Here is a 16,355-nt window from a genome sequence, read left to right on the forward strand (position 1 = left end):
TGGAGCAGAGCTGCTTCCCCCAGCAGCAGGGCTGCAGTCACAGATCTGTGCTTGTGCCCAGGAGGGCTCTTTCCAAGGCATCAGACAAACGGGGAGCTCTGGGAGGTGGGGCTGAGAGTAGGCAACTGTCAAACCCTTTTATAGAAGGTCCCACAGGAATTTGTTTTCCTCCTATTTTTAAGTTGAAAAGGATCGAGTTTCACTGCAGGAAATAGTTTTTCTCCTCCTCCCTCCCACACACCTTTAATTTTTTTCTACAGCATGTTGGAAGAGCAGGCTGCTGTGTGCCTGAGGTTTCCAAGAATCAGGAAAACTGGGACCGAAGCACTTGTTATCTGCAGCCAAGGAAGCAAAGGGAGAGAAGCTGGAGAAGAGGTGCTCCTGCCTGCAAATGTTCAGAACCTTATTGGTGAGATGTACCTTTCCCCATCCCTTTTAATCTGGCTGAGATTATAATCGGGGTTTCAGAAGAGGTTTTTGTGAAGTCCCAAGAGAAAAACAATACCCATATTCATTGAAGCTGCCCTGCTTCTTGCCCAGTAGAACAGTGTCACAGGAAGATCCTGGGGTGGGAGTGCAATACTCTACCCTCAAGGAATCTCTTCTGCATTATATCACTTGCAGGAGTGACATTTGCAACAGCACTCACACACAAGCCCAACTCTGCATTCCTGTTAGAAATGTTCAGTCTGTGCAGCAACATTAAAATCTCCATGTGCCCAGGCTCTACCACCACAGCACAGATCCTGCACATTGATAAACCTGCACCATTTCCAGATGCAAAATGTGCATCCATGCATGGGGGCTCTGGGCAAGATGCACTTAAGCCACTGGACTCACACCTGCAGTTCAAGTCCCAGCCTATCACCAAGGATTGAGAGCAGGGGTCTGGCTAATGAACACCAGCCTGATGGACACCTTTTGATCCTCCGCATTCACAGCTTACCCACTCCTTCCCATCCTGCTGATACTGATCAATTCTGATCACCAGGCACACCCACCCTTCCCTCACCTGCTCCAGCTCATTTCTCCTGTTTCCCTTCAGTGACAGTGCAGACAATGCCTCCTTTATAGGTGCTCCCACATGCCTGGTGGAAAACCTATCGAGACTAGCTCAGTTCTATCAATGATCTCCTTTTCATTATTCCTCCTGGCATGGGATTTGCCATTACCTCTCTAGCACAGGCAATATTTTCCATACATCTTGTCTCAGCCAGTTGTTTGCTCATTTGTAGCATGGGGCTTCAGAAGAAACAAAGCTACAATTGATGGGAAACATAAGGTCAGGCTGCTGCCAAAAGGGGCTTTCCTCGGGGATATCATAACCTTAGAAACGGTTACTACAGTCTCTTTCAACAGTGGATGTGCCCACCTGTTAAAAAAGCTTTGCCTTTGGACCTGTCTTTCTGATGACCTTTGTTTGGCACCTGTTACTCAAACACTTTTTGAGTTCACATCCTTCCAAAGCAATCAGTGTGGGGTAAGTAACTCCCTCTCACTCCACTGAAGCCAGGGACTTACTCTAGAGTGTGCCAGAGGGCTGTGGCGGAGCAGGACAACCCCTCAAATCTCAGGACCTGATAAGAGTGATGTTAGTGTGGTTTCAAGTAAAATCTGTCAGCGACTCATCTGCAGACCTGCTCCAAGAAAGTTTAAGTAGATGTCTGCTCTCCTAACTTCTGTCAGAAGGGCACAAAATAACCAATTACATGCATTTCACAAAAGGCCATTTCAAATCTAAAAATCTAACCAAGTTCTTGGGTTTTGCTCTGGTACAGAGATTCAGAAACACCCTCTCTGTTCATGCTATATTGTTCTGGCAAATGGGGCTACTGTCCTAGAGCTGGGTGTGTTCCATGGACATAAAATTTGCATGGGGCTGAATCTTTCAGTTTTCAATAAGTCAAATGTCACAATGAGAGATGCAGTAGTAAAGTTGCTGATGTAACCAGCCTTCTGCAAAATACTTTAGACTAGAAGATTTCTGCTATTATTAGAGCCACAATACTTTCCCTTTTCAGTCACAAAGGAGCAAGTAGGATGCTTTGCTCTAAAGTGTATCTGGTGGAAACTTGGAGTTGTGAAAACTGAGCAAGACACACAGGACAAACTAAGGAGATCTGATCTGAATTTGCAAAACAAACCCAGCTGGCAGAGGGAAGATGTGGATTAGAGCAGACAAAGAGTGAGAGTTCAGCTGGGGAACAGACCACAGCCATCCTGGAGGAAGAAAGAACTTTTCCAGCCCCCCCTTCCCAACACTTTCACTGCGAAACCTCACAGATTTTGACCTAGAACTGCCCTCTTCCTCCTCCACTCCAGCATGGACTGGCTGTCTGGAACATTATCTCAGCACTGCTCAGATCCCACTGGGTTCTCTCTGCCTGCACCTCCCAGGCTCTGGTAACAGATACCTCTGAATCAGAAGATGAAACAACCACACTGTCGTTATTTTTCACAATATTTAGTTTCTTCCCTTTTGTTCACCTTTAGGAGCCAGTAGTGGCTCCTGGAAACAAATCACCCAGCCTGGGTGGAGCCCTCACTAGGGAAAGAAGAAGGTCACTGCTGTTCAGACACTACACATCCTGGACTCTCATTAGTAGAACAATATTGGTGCCTCAGTCACGCTGGTAAACCCACACACAGTCAAGAGCTGCTTGGCAAGATTCACATTCCACAAACACAGGGTGAGTCCCTGTACCCTCCAAAAAAGGTGGAAGGGTGCTGCAGTCAAGCCCTTTGTATTTCAAGTGGACCTTCCTCAGAAGTGTGGACAGAGCCAGGTACAGCCCAGCAGCCAGGGGCTAACCCCACTTCAGTGGGCCAGGAAAACCATGCACATATGGAAAGAGACCCTGAGAAGAAGGTGAAGAATTTAGCAAGTTAGAGAAGAGAAACAATAGGAAATGCTGCTGCTGGCTAAGCACCTTCATTCAGAAGTTACTTGTAAATACAGCTCCTGCTCCTACTGTGGTTTTTTTTTGTGTTGGCATTACAGAGGAGCTATAAATACAGGTACTGATCATGCCAAAGTCTGGGGAAGGTGCTGTAGCCTGTCTTAAAATGTGGGCTGGCACCCCTGCTGTGCAGAGCAAAAGTGTGCTGTTCCTCCATCCAGGTCTTAATATTTGAAGCCAGACAGAGGGAACAAATGCCCACAGACCTTTTTTGTTGTCAGAAGACTGGCAGGGCCTCATCTACATGCCTACAGCCCCAGAATATCTTTCCATGAGCACTTCCAGCATGCAAGCCACAGAAAGAACACTTTCATCCTTGGAACTCCACTGTGGCAAGAGATTGTCCCAAGGAGGATGTCCAGGCTTGGCTCACAGCACTGTCCAACCCTGAGCACAGTTTGTTTTCCTTGCAGGAGAAGGTAGCCAGTGAGGGGCCAGGTCCTCTCTCCAGTTCAACCTTCAGAGCATCCACACAGTTCAGTGTTGACTGAACCAAGTTCCAGCCTTGCAGAAGCAATGGGATCCCTATGGGATTTGTCCAGGCACTTTGGAGCAATTCAGAAGGTGACCACCATGAGCAAGAACATACCTGTAAAAGCCACGGGCAGAAAAATGGGCTTTTGTGTGCCTGCATGTGTGCAGTAGGTTCACACTGATAATGCTGTCTGGATTTGCAACTGTCTAGACAATGAGAAAATCAGCATCATGAAACTGGATAGTTTTGTGAAATGCCCAGCCAAATATCTGGGAAATATTTTTGTAATGGTTCTCCTCAGAGGGAGATATGAGCCTGTCCATTAGAGATGCAGCTCTTTTGTCTTCTGGTGAGGGATGAGGAGTTTTACTGAGAGCCTCATCTGCCATGGTTTCCAGCCAGACACCAGTGCTACTGTGGAGGAAAACAAGCCCACAGCACAACCATGGAAAATGAGCTTTCTGTAGGCTGGAGCTGCTGCTTTTCTAGCATGGAAAGGGAATTTCATCCTAAGAGCTAGAGGCTAGGACTGTATGAACAGTGGTTTACCTCTGGAGACAAACAGCTAGAAGCCAGTGTCTCCCCAGCCTGTTTTACAGCCTGCAGTTAAGTCCAAAGGATTTCTAGGCTGCAGGGTAAGAGCTCCCAGACAGCAAACAAAACTCATTCTGAGCCTCTTGCCTGGAGCCCCAGGAGCACAGGGCTTAGAGATGCACAGGGAACTCTCCTTCTTTCACCCTGGACAAGATGCAGCAGCCAGAATTGTGCTCACAGCTGAGTTGGGAAGTGCTTTGTCTCCACGGCCACTCTTGCACAAAGCTGTAAGACCCAGTCCAGTGAGACACTTGATGCACAGCAGCACCATAAGAGACAACCTGGATGCAGAAGGCAGGCCAGAAGAGCAGGTAAATACAATCTAGTGTCCAGCTGGTTTGCAGTACTTAGGATGAGCTTAGTGGTCTCAAAATGTTGTACTTTGATTAGCCCTATATGCTCAGGATTTTAAAGAGGAAGGCAGTTCTGCACTCTTGAGATAGTGCAGAAACAGTTCAGAGAAATAAAAGCCTCTGTTCCCCCATTTCATGTCAGAGGAAGATACTAAATACCCTTCATATCAGAATTTCCTACCTATGACAAAGCAACAACACCATGAAGTTAACATTTTTGTGTTGCAGATTCTGTTGTTTCACTTTCCCGAACTATTTTCTTGCCCCCATCCATCACAGCCCTGACTGGATAATTCCACCCCCCCTCCAGTTTTTGTAGAAGTAATCTTTTGAGTTTTGTGAAGTTGATCTTGGCTCATGGCACACATCCCACATCTGTTTTCCTAGGCCTTACTGTTTGACTCAGAATGATTGCATTTTAACTTCATCCCCCCACTGCTACCGTCAAGTGTAAAACCCAAAGGAAGCACTCCCACCACCCCCAGGGCCCACCTGATGTCTGGGGAGGCACATGTCCCCTCACCTCCTGGTACTGAATAGTGAGAGGTTACTGTAAGAATGCTGACTGCTTATTTATTATTCTTGAAGATGATACGGTGTGAACTGACAGCATAGGTTAAATACAATTATTCTGTATGAGCTGTTTTCAAAGCTCTCCTTTTGGTTCCTATCCAAGATCCTTAAAAGCACATCATTAAGGATAAGCATGCACACAGAGCAGTGGGATGGGACATGCTCTTTAACTTGTCATGTTAGTTTTGCTAGCTTTTGAAATTGAAAGAGAGAGAAACTGCCCATCCCTGTTCTTGGGCAAACTGCCACGCACTTCCAGGAGACTTTGGATCAAAGACCTCACTGCTGCATGTCCAAGGTGACTTGGCACAACCATCCTCAGGTATTGCAAAACACAAAATTTCAGGTGCAAAATACTTGCTGAAAAGCTTGGTCTCTCAAGAGTCAGACTTTCCCAAGTTGAAACTTTAAAAACTCCTCATTCTCCTTGAAACCATAAACTCTTGGCTTCTTAGCACCTCACTGAATTTAACAGGGGTGATGGGAAGAGAAAAATGCTGAGTTCAGTAAGGCAACATGTGCATTTGAGATAGGATATGGTCAGGCAAGAGCACATCTCTTGGGCATGTTGTCAGAAAACCTCTGTTGATTCACGACCTTCAGTTAAATTTGGTTAGATGTGTCTTGGCTGGATTTGCTGCCTACCATTCTGCATCTGGTAACAGAGTTAATAAATACTTATTTCAGCATTGTCCTTCCTGTGGTCTTTTGCTCAGTCCAATTCTGCTACTAGGCAGAACTTGGAAATGCAGAAGTCTGCCAGTTAAGAGGGGAGGGGTTTACCCCAAGTGCAAAACAGTGAATCCAACAGGAAACATGAAGGCCACAGCTTAACAGCAGCTCCATGCCAGAACACCCCCTTTTTCCAACTCTGAGAAGAGTTCTGACCATCTCAGCTTGGTTAATCCAAGAGCAGGGTAGCTACAGAGCTGAAATGGTGACACATCAGAAAAAAAAAAAAAAGGAATTGAGGAAATATTTTCAATGCTGCTAGATGGTCAACCTAATTTCCAGGTGATCCCTGCAATGCATGACAACCACTTTTGAATACCAGAAGCAGATACACAGAAGAAATTCATATGAATCAAACAACTACAGAAAAAGTTTAACCTCCTAACCCTGTGCTGGAATTAGGGCACACAAGTGCCCTACAAACACTGAGCACAGAGCAACATCATAAGCTGAAAGCTGCAGAGCTGCAGTGATAGAAATGTGCTGGTGTAGCAGACCCAGTCCTGCTCTCTGCACTAGCCCAGAGGTTGCCAGCACAGTTTCTCTCCACCACTGTACAGTGTATCCCTCCACATGCTGAGGTGCAATAAATCCCAACTGTTCTCCACTGCAGGCATCACTCAAGTGTTGATGGCTAGACCAAGAGAACTTAAACAAAGCCACCCCACAAGCCACACTCATTTATCCACTGTCTCATCTCTTTTTGCATCAGAGGAGGACATGACTAAGAATAGCTACATCAGTGCAGTAAGAGATCATCCAAAGCCACGTCCTCACACGCTGTTGCCACGTGTGACATCAGGGCACAAGCCTTCCCCTTTAACAGGAGTCATAAGGGCCTGTGTGTTTTGGAGCAAGGGGAATGTGGCTGAAATTCTTCCTCTGCTGACACACCACAGTGCTAAGCTGCTGTGGCAGGCACCAGAAGGAACAAATGTAAAGTCAAAGGCATTATAATCTAAGGAAGGGCTGGAGAAACCCAAACTGAGATGTCGTAAAAACTATAAGCCAGAATTCACTACCCTTGTAACCAAAAAGAAAATATTGATATGCCAGTTTTCACCATAAATGGCTGTAGTTGAGGGTCTGAGTTTATAAAACATTGAATGACTTACCATATGTTGCACTGGATGGTTTTGGTCGGAAGTCCACAAAGGATCTGTTAGACAGCAATTTCTCCTGTTGAGACAAAAACTCAGAGGTAAATCCTGCCTTGCCAAGCCCAGAAGATAAGCACAAAGACACATTGTTTTAAATCACAGGAGAGCAGAGTGTGCTGGAACAAAGCACATACAGACTCTTGGGGTGTTTAGACTACAGCCTGTCTGCCTTTTTCCAAGTTGGGTTGAATGAAAAAGCAGTTTACAGAGAGTTCAGGATTACTGCAGTCATGCCAGAGAGCCCCAGCTGCACAGAGCATTGTTTAATCTGGGCCAGCAGCTCATGTACAGGTAAAGCTTCCAGGTGTTTACAAGGCTGTGTGGGAGGGAGGAGCTGGCTCTCAACTGGCTCCCATCCTGTTTTCCCCCATCTCCTCTGTGGATGCCCAAGCCCCTTGCAAATGGGTCCCACTGCATTTTCTGCCTTTATCCAGTATAGCTTTATCCCTGAAGATGTGGTGGGGATGGGCACGGTCAGCAGGAGATATCCCAGATTTTCCTTTCTCTGCCAGGGATTTGCTTAGTTCCCATGCCCTGAGCACCTTATTCACCACAGAAGTAGGTCTAATATCCAGGTTTTAAACTTGGAATTCCCTGGACTAGAATTGATTGGTGGAGGTATGTAAGAAGTACAGAAAAGCAGCTCAGACACTACAGATTATCCATGCTGATGGCCAAACAGAGGAATCCTGTTGACCACTGTGGGATGGGTGGGCTGCCTTTGTCACAGAGGACTCCAAAACAGGTCCAGTTTGAAGAAGCGGAGATCCAAGGTTGGCCATGAAGCTGGGAAAATGGATTATGGCACAAACTTTCTCACTGTGCACAGTGATGGAGGTGAACAGAGACTCTCAGGAATTGGGATGAACTCTCTTTTCCCAAGGATTTTGATCACTCTGGGACATACCCTCGGGATTATTTGCCACACTTATTAAAACAAACATGGAGAAGCCCCTTGAGGCAAAACCCACAACTTCCCAACTCCTGAAGATCTCAACCCAGCAGTTAAAAGGCAGGAGGGGAGCAAACAGCAGTCGCTTTGTGTGACATGGAGGGCTGAGGGAATTTGAAAGACAAATTATTCAAAATAAGAAGCAGTGCAAAAACAGATTAGGAAACTACTGTGCCGTGACTATTAATGATGCGATAGAAAATATCAATCACTCCCTGGCCTCTGAAGCTTGCTGTGAGAGAAGAATTAGGAGATTTTATGTTCCAAGTACCAGGAAACCACAGGGCCCTGGTGCCTAGTTTTCAAAGGAACACTGAATCACAGGGAGGAAAGCAGAGTGCTGCAAAGAGCCAAGGGCAGAGTTTAAAAATAGCAGCTTTCAGTTTTGCTGCTTTTTTCTTCTTCTTAAGTGCCTGGATATAGGATCATGTCAGAGGATGGATAAAGAGAGCAGACCAGCCCCTGTGGAGAGAGAAGTGTTCCTGAATGAAGTACTGCCAGTCGGGGGCTGTGGGCTGCTCATTTTGCACTCCAGCTCTCCCCCTCAAAGGAACCAGTCTCTCCTGATCCTCCTGTCTGCCCAGCACAAGAGAAGGGCACTGGGGGAGTGGGAACTGGGGAGCTTTTCAAGCCCATCAATGTGTGCAGAAGCTGGTGCAAATGAACAAAGCCAGGGGCTGAATGTGTGATCCAGCCAGATCCATCCCCTTCTGGACACATGCAGGGCCAATTTCCCATGGCATTAAGGACACTTTTGAAATGCTGTGCAAGGAATGGAATGGGATTTACTGAGATGTTTGTGCTGATGCTCTGGGTCTGAGGGCAGGGAGAAACCATTTCTGGCTGCTGCACACTGGCAAATGTGCTAAACCAAGAGAAAGGATATCTGACTCCTCACCCTGCTCAAATTTCTCCAGCCCTCAGACTGTGCACCTCTAAAAGACCACTAGGCCAAACTCACAGCACCTACCAAAACAACCACATGGAGAAGCTGAGTGTTGGTACTTTAGACAGGAAGAGAAGACAGATACTTATCTCCTGAAAGGGACAGTAAAAATTTTAAATCATGCAGTGGGGTTACAGTGATGGTTTTGAGGCAGAAATGGGCAGGGACTGCAGAAAGAAATAAAATCTCATCCAAATAGATTGAAAACCAGATATGTCTTTAGGTAGCTGATCTTAGAAGACAAAGGTCTCTGCTTGCAGAGAGGCAGGATGCCCCTGTGGGCCTTTGCTTTGTCTGTGAAAAGAGAAGAAAGGCACAGCTGATGCTCTGGATAAGGCTGTCTGCATCTGCCTCTCCAGGGAAGTCTGCTGTGTCTTATGACTCACTGCTCAGAGGATGCTCTCAAATCTGTAGAGGAATAATTCGTGTAATAAGGGCAGCAAGTGCAGGCAGCCACATAAAATCCCTTTTCCCAATTAAGCAAGCAGAAACACAAACCTTTTTCCCCAGCCTTCTCAGGGACAAAACAACTAAGTTTTTCACTGCAATAAGCTATGATTTAAATGGAAGGTAGGGGAAGAGAAATACTGGCTCTGTCACTTGTTTAATGGGAGTACACAAATCATTTAAACTGCTACCAGCACATTGTGAGATTGAATCATTGCAAGTTCAGTTTCTCCTGTCACCAGCAAGGACTTCCAGGCTGTAGTGTGGACAGCAACCAACATTCACAAAAAATTGAGTACAGTTTGAAAGCAAAAAAACCTCGCATGGATAATTGCTGACCAAGTCCTACAGGAACATTTTAACTTTACAACTATGCAGAAAATCCCAAACATCTGGAATCCAAAGTATTTCCTTGTAAAGGAGTTTCCAAGGGAATGTCATCTGTTCTTGTTGTTATTTGAGATGGGCTGCTGACACAACCAACTGGACTCCAGTGCCCTGCATGCCACAGAGCTCTTCATTCCTGTGGCTCATAGGAGAACCCAGCAGTGCCACAGGCCAGTGTGGTTGCCATGTCACATGCACAGGTTGTTAAGCCAACAACCTCCTACTTTCACGGAGATAAGGAGCTCCAGATGTCCTAGAGATGCTGCAAGAGACACCCAAAGTTACTTGCTCTTGCTGCCCTTCAAAAGAACCAAGTAAGGGATGTATTAAAGTAGACCTGAAAGATTTTATTATGTGGGGAAATCTTTAAGGCACAAACTCAGATCCAGTTCATCCACTGCTTCCCTCAGCCTTGCAGGTACAAAAAGCTCCTTCAACCCAGCTGGCCTGGGAATTTCCCTTGCTCAGCTTTCAGTGGAGATCAGTCTGACTGCTGACAAAAGCAGTCAGAAGTGCCCTATAATGCAGCCCTAATGGTAGAAGAGTCCTCACCAAATAGCCACTCCAGGGACTTTCTTGTAGTTTCTGCACCTATAAAAGACTGACTGGGATGTGGCAAAATTGTCATCCCAATACAGGGAGGCCATTCAGAACAGGAGCAGGACTCCATACAATATTCCCCTCTTTTAAATGTAGATATTGCAGCAGATTGGAAAAACAGGTGGCTTTTCCTCTGAGAATATATACCAGGGAGCATTCTAAGAAGCAGGGCCAAGATGAATTAACCTGATCAACTACAGTAAACTTACTGTAAAGTACAGGAAACATGAACCACTGCATTTTCTCATTTGTGGCTTGGATGAAAAATTTGCCATTGAGTTTCTTTTGGAGGGCAGCAGGAGAGGGCTGAAAGCAAGACACTGCTGCATCTTCATCTACCATTGCACCCTACCAGCACAGATCCCTGGACTTCCTTGTACTTTTTAGCCCTCAGCAGTTGTGAAGCACCAACAAATACCCATACTCATGCCTGGGGAGTTTTCTGTTTTTCATCTGGAAGATTTCAAAAGGTTTCTCATGGGCCAAAAAGAAAAGGCATTTGGATGCTTCCTAGACAAAACCTTGTTTCCATTCTGCAGGAAGAGCTGACACTTTAAAAGACAACCAACCACAGACATTGAGAAATGGTGCAAGACATCCTTTGAGTTTGTTCTTGCCAATGCTTTGACCTCACCACAGCGACCAGACAGAGCTTGCTGAAAAGTTCTCAATACATAGAAAAATAGTGGCAGCACTCTACCATCTCTCATCCAAAGCAATGCATGAACACATTGTATTTCTGCAACAATTCTGGCCCTTGGCTGCATTTTGAGCTATAAACACAGACAGCAATGGAGGGGGCACATGAGAAGAGTAGAGGAAAGCTGCTGGTAATGATGGAGAGTATTTTTTAACAGAGTTCAGTGTGGCTGTACAAGGAACAAGCCAGGCACAAGGAACACTGCATCATGCTCATGTTTCCCAGGTATGCCCTGGATTGAAATCCTGATGGATTTCTGTATCCCTTAGTGCTGGCTGCAGAGTAGGATTACCTTGGGGTTTTAGAGACCAGCAATATAAAGCTATTTCTGAGAGAATGACACTGTTAAGATACATGCCGATACAGCAGCATAACCCAGAGTCTCTGTCACAAGTAGAAATTTAAGAGTTTTCCAAGTGTTATGTCTCTTTATGGAGAGGGTGTGGCTGTGGACAGGCACTTTGTTATCATTAAAAAAAAAAAAAAAGCCACCAGCATCTCCTGACACTTCCAGTCCAAGCATTTGTGGTAACCCAATAATTTGTAAGCAATTAAGGCACGGTCTTGTATGTTTAGAAATCCTTAAGCAGAGAGGAAAAAGGTTTATATATTCCTTGCAATTTCTCTGTGTATTTGCATTAGAACCAAGGGCTAATCTGAAGTAGCCTGAGTGTTCCAATCAGGGGCCCTCAATAAAAAAAAATCCTACTGTAGTTACAGATTTTTCTAAGAGTTCAGGCTGGATCAGACTCCTGGTACCAAACTGCCAGCTCTCTGGCACCTTCTGTGACAAATATAAGAAAATATGGAAGAACTAAACATCTCAAATATCCTTTCTCTTCATAGAGAACCCTACCTAAGACATTTAAAATACCTTTATCAAAGAACAGAGCTCCAGTGGAACCTCATTAAGAATAAATTTTCATTGACATGGATGTCCAGCAGCGAAAGTCAGTTCAGGCATGTTTTGATACAGGAGAATTATCACATCACAGCCTGGTCCCAGAATAACCAGCAGCAAAATCTTTTTTGTGATAGGCCCAGTGGTTTGGATCATAGTAATGCCAGCAGAGACTTGACCTGGCTGTCTTGCCAGCTCCCAGGTTCATGCTTTCCTTCTTTGCTCATTAGATATTTGAAGCAACAATATCTAATTCCTTGCCCGTTTTCAAGGGAAAAAAAAAATCCCCTTGGGAAGTTTTCTCTATTCTCTTTGCAGTTACACTTCCAGCTGGTTTTTGTCTGTGCATTGCTAGTTCTGTGCAAATCCAGGTCAACTCAGAAAACAAACCCCTGGCATTAAAAAAAACTCTGATTTTAAATGGAATTTTGAACCTTTCCAAAGAAATTCTTGTGATTGGCCATGGAGATCCTACAAATCATCCTGTTTCTAGCTCTGGATTGGATGAGAAGCTGAAGCATATATTTGCCAGGTGATATAAACTGTGTTTTCCACATATTATGCATTCAGATTAGTTCTCTGCTAACAACAACTCAGCAGCAGTAAAACTGGCTATAAAAATCCATCATCAGGTATTCTGGAAACCAAATCTCTGAGGTCTTAAAATGACTGCCTATTGCCCAGGCCTACAGAGCAAAACCAAATTACTGCAAGGAGCTCACTTCATTATCCCTGTACTGGATGAGCTGGAGCAGCATTAAGGTCCCAGTGTCAGGCATTGAAAAGCAGCCCCTGCCCTTGGGAGCTTGAGATCTAAACCAGACAAAGCAGAGAATAGTCCTGAATTGCCTTTTCCTACGCTGGAATATTTCAGATGAATAAAGCTGCGGGTTTTGGCAGGGAGTATCCAGCTCCAAATAATTTGCTTTGTATCCAGACTGCTTAAAAGATACCAGGGTGAATTCTTCCCATTGATTTTATTTTGGGAAGAGTCCCAGGTCTTTGATTTAACTCCATTTTTTGATTGCACATTATAACTCTGCCAAACAAATATCCATCCAGAGGAGCAGCACTACCTCTAGCAGATCCTTTGGGACCTACACAAATGTCAGTGGAGCTCAGGCACCTTTTGTTCTTGTTTCTCCTCCAGGACCACGTGGCCACCACGATCCAAATGGGAAACAACACTTTGTGTGCTCTCAGGAGCAAGGCTGGGGTACCACAGTTTTGACATGACAGCAACACAGCCCATGCCTGCACTCCTGACAGGGAGTTTTGTGCTCCTGTTTCCCCCAGGAACTCAAACCAGTTCCTCATGTCTCATTTCTGCCTCAGTTTTACTGAGCAATTTTCCTGCTGCACTGCAGCTGGAACAATATTTTAAGCAAATAGTGATGACTGGAGAGGCAAGTTAAGGGAAGGCATCTAGTAGCTGGAAATCAGGTCCATTACGCTGTATTAAATATTAAGCTCAGTGTTGTAAGCCAGACAATTGCATACTGAATTAATAATGTTATTTATTCCATTTAGTGGATTATGGAGGACACTTAATCATCATGGCATTTTAAATCAGAGCTGGCATCAACAGCTCAGCTCTAAGAGTATTATATGGAGACACAGAGATGGATTGAGTAGCTGGAGGTGAAAAGAGTGCGAATGTGTGAAATAATAAAGTAAAATTTGGTAATAATAAAGTTATATAGCCTTGATTGTTCATTTGGATACTAATGTTCCAGCAACACCTAAAAAAGAATAAGTAAGTCCCCACAGATAAGCTAGAGCTGGAGCTTCTACAATATCTGAAGGAACTTCTTTTCTTTTTGTAAAAGAGTTACAAATTTTCAAGCAAAACCCAAAAGTATCTGCTCAGTCAAAACATGGAAATGTAATGGGAAATTTTGAAGCTTTTTTTTTTTTTCCTGGCAAAGTTTAGATAAAATAGTAAAAATATCTGAAGATGTAAAAAATATATTGATACAGCTGTCTGAAAGCTGCTTTAATTTTTTTTTTAAACCCAGAATGGTAAATTATTTTTTACAGACTTCAACAATGAATATCAAAGAAATTTTTGCAGGAAGTTTCAGCAGTAGGAATCCTACCTTTTGAAATATAGGGATTAAAATATTTAAATATTAAATATTTAAATATAGGGATTAAATATTCAAGGTATCTCCCCCTCTCATTATTCTTTCATTTTTTACTTCCTAATTTTGGGATCTCTGATTGCCATCTTTTTTAGCCATATGAAGAAATGGCTCCCCAGGCATCATGCAAGAATCCACATTTTTCCCAATCACTCAGCAGGAACACCCTATCACTCCTTAGGCACATTTCTCAACCTTAATCACCTCCAATCGCTATGGGTTCTGAAATTCAGTCCACTGGAGAAAGAAATAACTGCTCTGCCATTTCCTGCAGCTCTGATTTTCATGCCTTTCATGGAACAATTTCATTGACTTCATGGGAGCCTATCTGGATTTATACCTGTAAAAAAATGAGGCAAGAAACCCTGACCTTGGTGTGGAATATCAGGTTCATAAATGCATTCTGTATCTCCAAGAATCTCCCCATTTGCAAAGGTGAACAGCTGTTGCTATAAATCAGACAGTCTGAACCAGCCATGAGAACTTCATCCAGATGATCCGTTTAAAATATACAAAGGCAACGTTTTGGAAATAAAAATCTACCCTCATGTCCTCAGGGACACCTTCTGTTAGAGAAAAAAAATCCCATCATTCAAGGCTAAAATTAGTTCACTTTAATGCTGTTTCAGGAGAGCCATGATACTCAAGGGTAACATTGCCTTGCAAAGGCCTGCTGGATGACTTAAGGGATTCCAAACATCTGGCAATTTGGTAAATACTGCATTGGAGACATCTAACATCTTTTTCACCTTCTCTGTGGGTGTAACTCTTTGCTGGTAGCTGGAATGGCTCTATCTGGTTCAGTTCCCATCAACCATTTTGTGTTTCAATAGGGAACACTTGCTAAAGTGTGGAAACAGCTGGCAGAGTTGGCTGTGTATGAACAAAACACACTCTTGTTTCTGACCACAGACTGGCCTCTAAGTTCCAGCTGTGATTGCCAAGGGCTCTTCTTGGCTTTTTGGATAAGACCAGGTCACTAAGATGTACAAGCTGGCTGTGTTAAGGGTTGCTTCTTGGAGCATAACACTGTCAGCAGGGATAAAGCTTTGTGTAAGTAGAGGGGAGCAGGGGGAGCAGCCCCATTTTATTAGCTGGGGAACAGAAGCACAGGAAGATTAAATTATTTTCCTCTGGACATTTACAGTGAAAGAAAGACTCATGTCTCTTCTTCTGACAGAAATACTGACATGCAAGTGTTTACAGAGCACTCAGCAAGCAGGACAGGCTGCTGGGGACAGTGTTCATGCAAGTACCTGCTCTCCAGGGTCCCTTTGGCACCCAGCTTCCCTGGGACACCAGGAACTCATCTCATCCCCTGCTCATTAGTAACTCCTGACTGCACAGCACACATCTTCTGCTCTCACACACACCAAGAGCATGAAAGACAGCTAAAGGGCCAAGATGGTTGGTCAGCCCTGCACTGACCACTGAGTGATCACCTGTTCCCAAAGCAGAAGTTTCCTCTGCCTTCACCAGGGCCCTGCTTAGTCCTGAATGGGAAGGCTAAATCATGTATCAGTGTTCTGATGGCCTTTGTCATTTGTCTTTCTCAGGGTTCTCGAGAGTTAGGCATAACAAGAACACGAGGAAAGCAGTGAAACACAGAGCTCTACCCTGAACCCCAGACCATCACACAGAGTAACAACTCAGCTCTTTCACTCAATTCCTTATGCTCTTCTGAGACCATGAAAAGGAACTTTATGATATGCTGGAAGGGATGAAGTATTAGCTATCAAAAACTAGACCGAAGTAACTGAGAGCCTGCATTATTTTCTCTTTGATGTATACTTATGTAAATTCCAATAAATATGCTTAAATGTAACCTGTCTTCAATTCTAGCAGAGCTTATTAAATCTATTTATGCGAGACAAGCTAGGCTCCATGGAATGCCAGGAACTCCCCTGACATTTGCCTTCCTACTTAATGTGATATTCTATGATTACACATACCAGAGCCTTTCATTCAGGCATTTTAATTTACAAATACTTTTTACATTTCTTAACACCCCTGTGGACAGGCATTAAGAGTCCACTTTCTTCAGGAGCAATCAATCGAGGTGCAGCAGGGCAGCCTGTTTTGCTCCAGATCACGCATTGAAATACCAGCAGAGTTTGGAAAACTCCTTCCATGTCACTCAGAAACACAATTTCCATTAAGAGCAGACACATGCTCTTAATGCTGAGCCAAACACACCAAGCAGAGATGCAGAGGGAACTTGGTAGCAGGCAGGCCATAGGGGGGACACAAAAATTAAGGTCCCCAAAGCAGCCACAGTGAAGACAGTGACCACCCCTCCTCTGCCAAGGTCACTCACCAAACAAGTGCTGCTCTCCATGGTGTAAATCTGTCAGATATTTCCTCCATTTCTCTGTCCAGAGCCAAGTTACCTGCTAAAGGAGAAGAAGGTATTACTAAATGTCATAATCTC

The 16,355-nt window shown here is 44.3% G+C and overlaps 1 protein-coding gene across 1 annotated transcript in view; it reads right to left on the reverse strand.

Moving 5' to 3' along the window:
- LOC144247222 (uncharacterized) overlaps positions 1-16,355 on the reverse strand; it is a 109,394-nt gene that overhangs the window by 25,940 nt on the left and 67,099 nt on the right. Inside the window, exons 7-8 of the mRNA XM_085593382.1 lie at positions 16,242-16,317; positions 6,803-6,866 (exon numbers count right to left, since the gene is read on the reverse strand). Of these exons, the coding sequence (XP_085449508.1) occupies positions 6,803-6,866; positions 16,242-16,262 (85 nt within the window). The 5' untranslated portion in view covers positions 16,263-16,317. The remainder of the gene's footprint in view (positions 1-6,802; positions 6,867-16,241; positions 16,318-16,355) is intronic.

This window comes from Lonchura striata, chromosome 15 (genome assembly GCF_050655825.1).
Source record: "Lonchura striata isolate lonStrDom1 chromosome 15, ASM5065582v1, whole genome shotgun sequence".
Classification (NCBI taxonomy): Eukaryota; Metazoa; Chordata; class Aves; order Passeriformes; family Estrildidae; genus Lonchura; species Lonchura striata.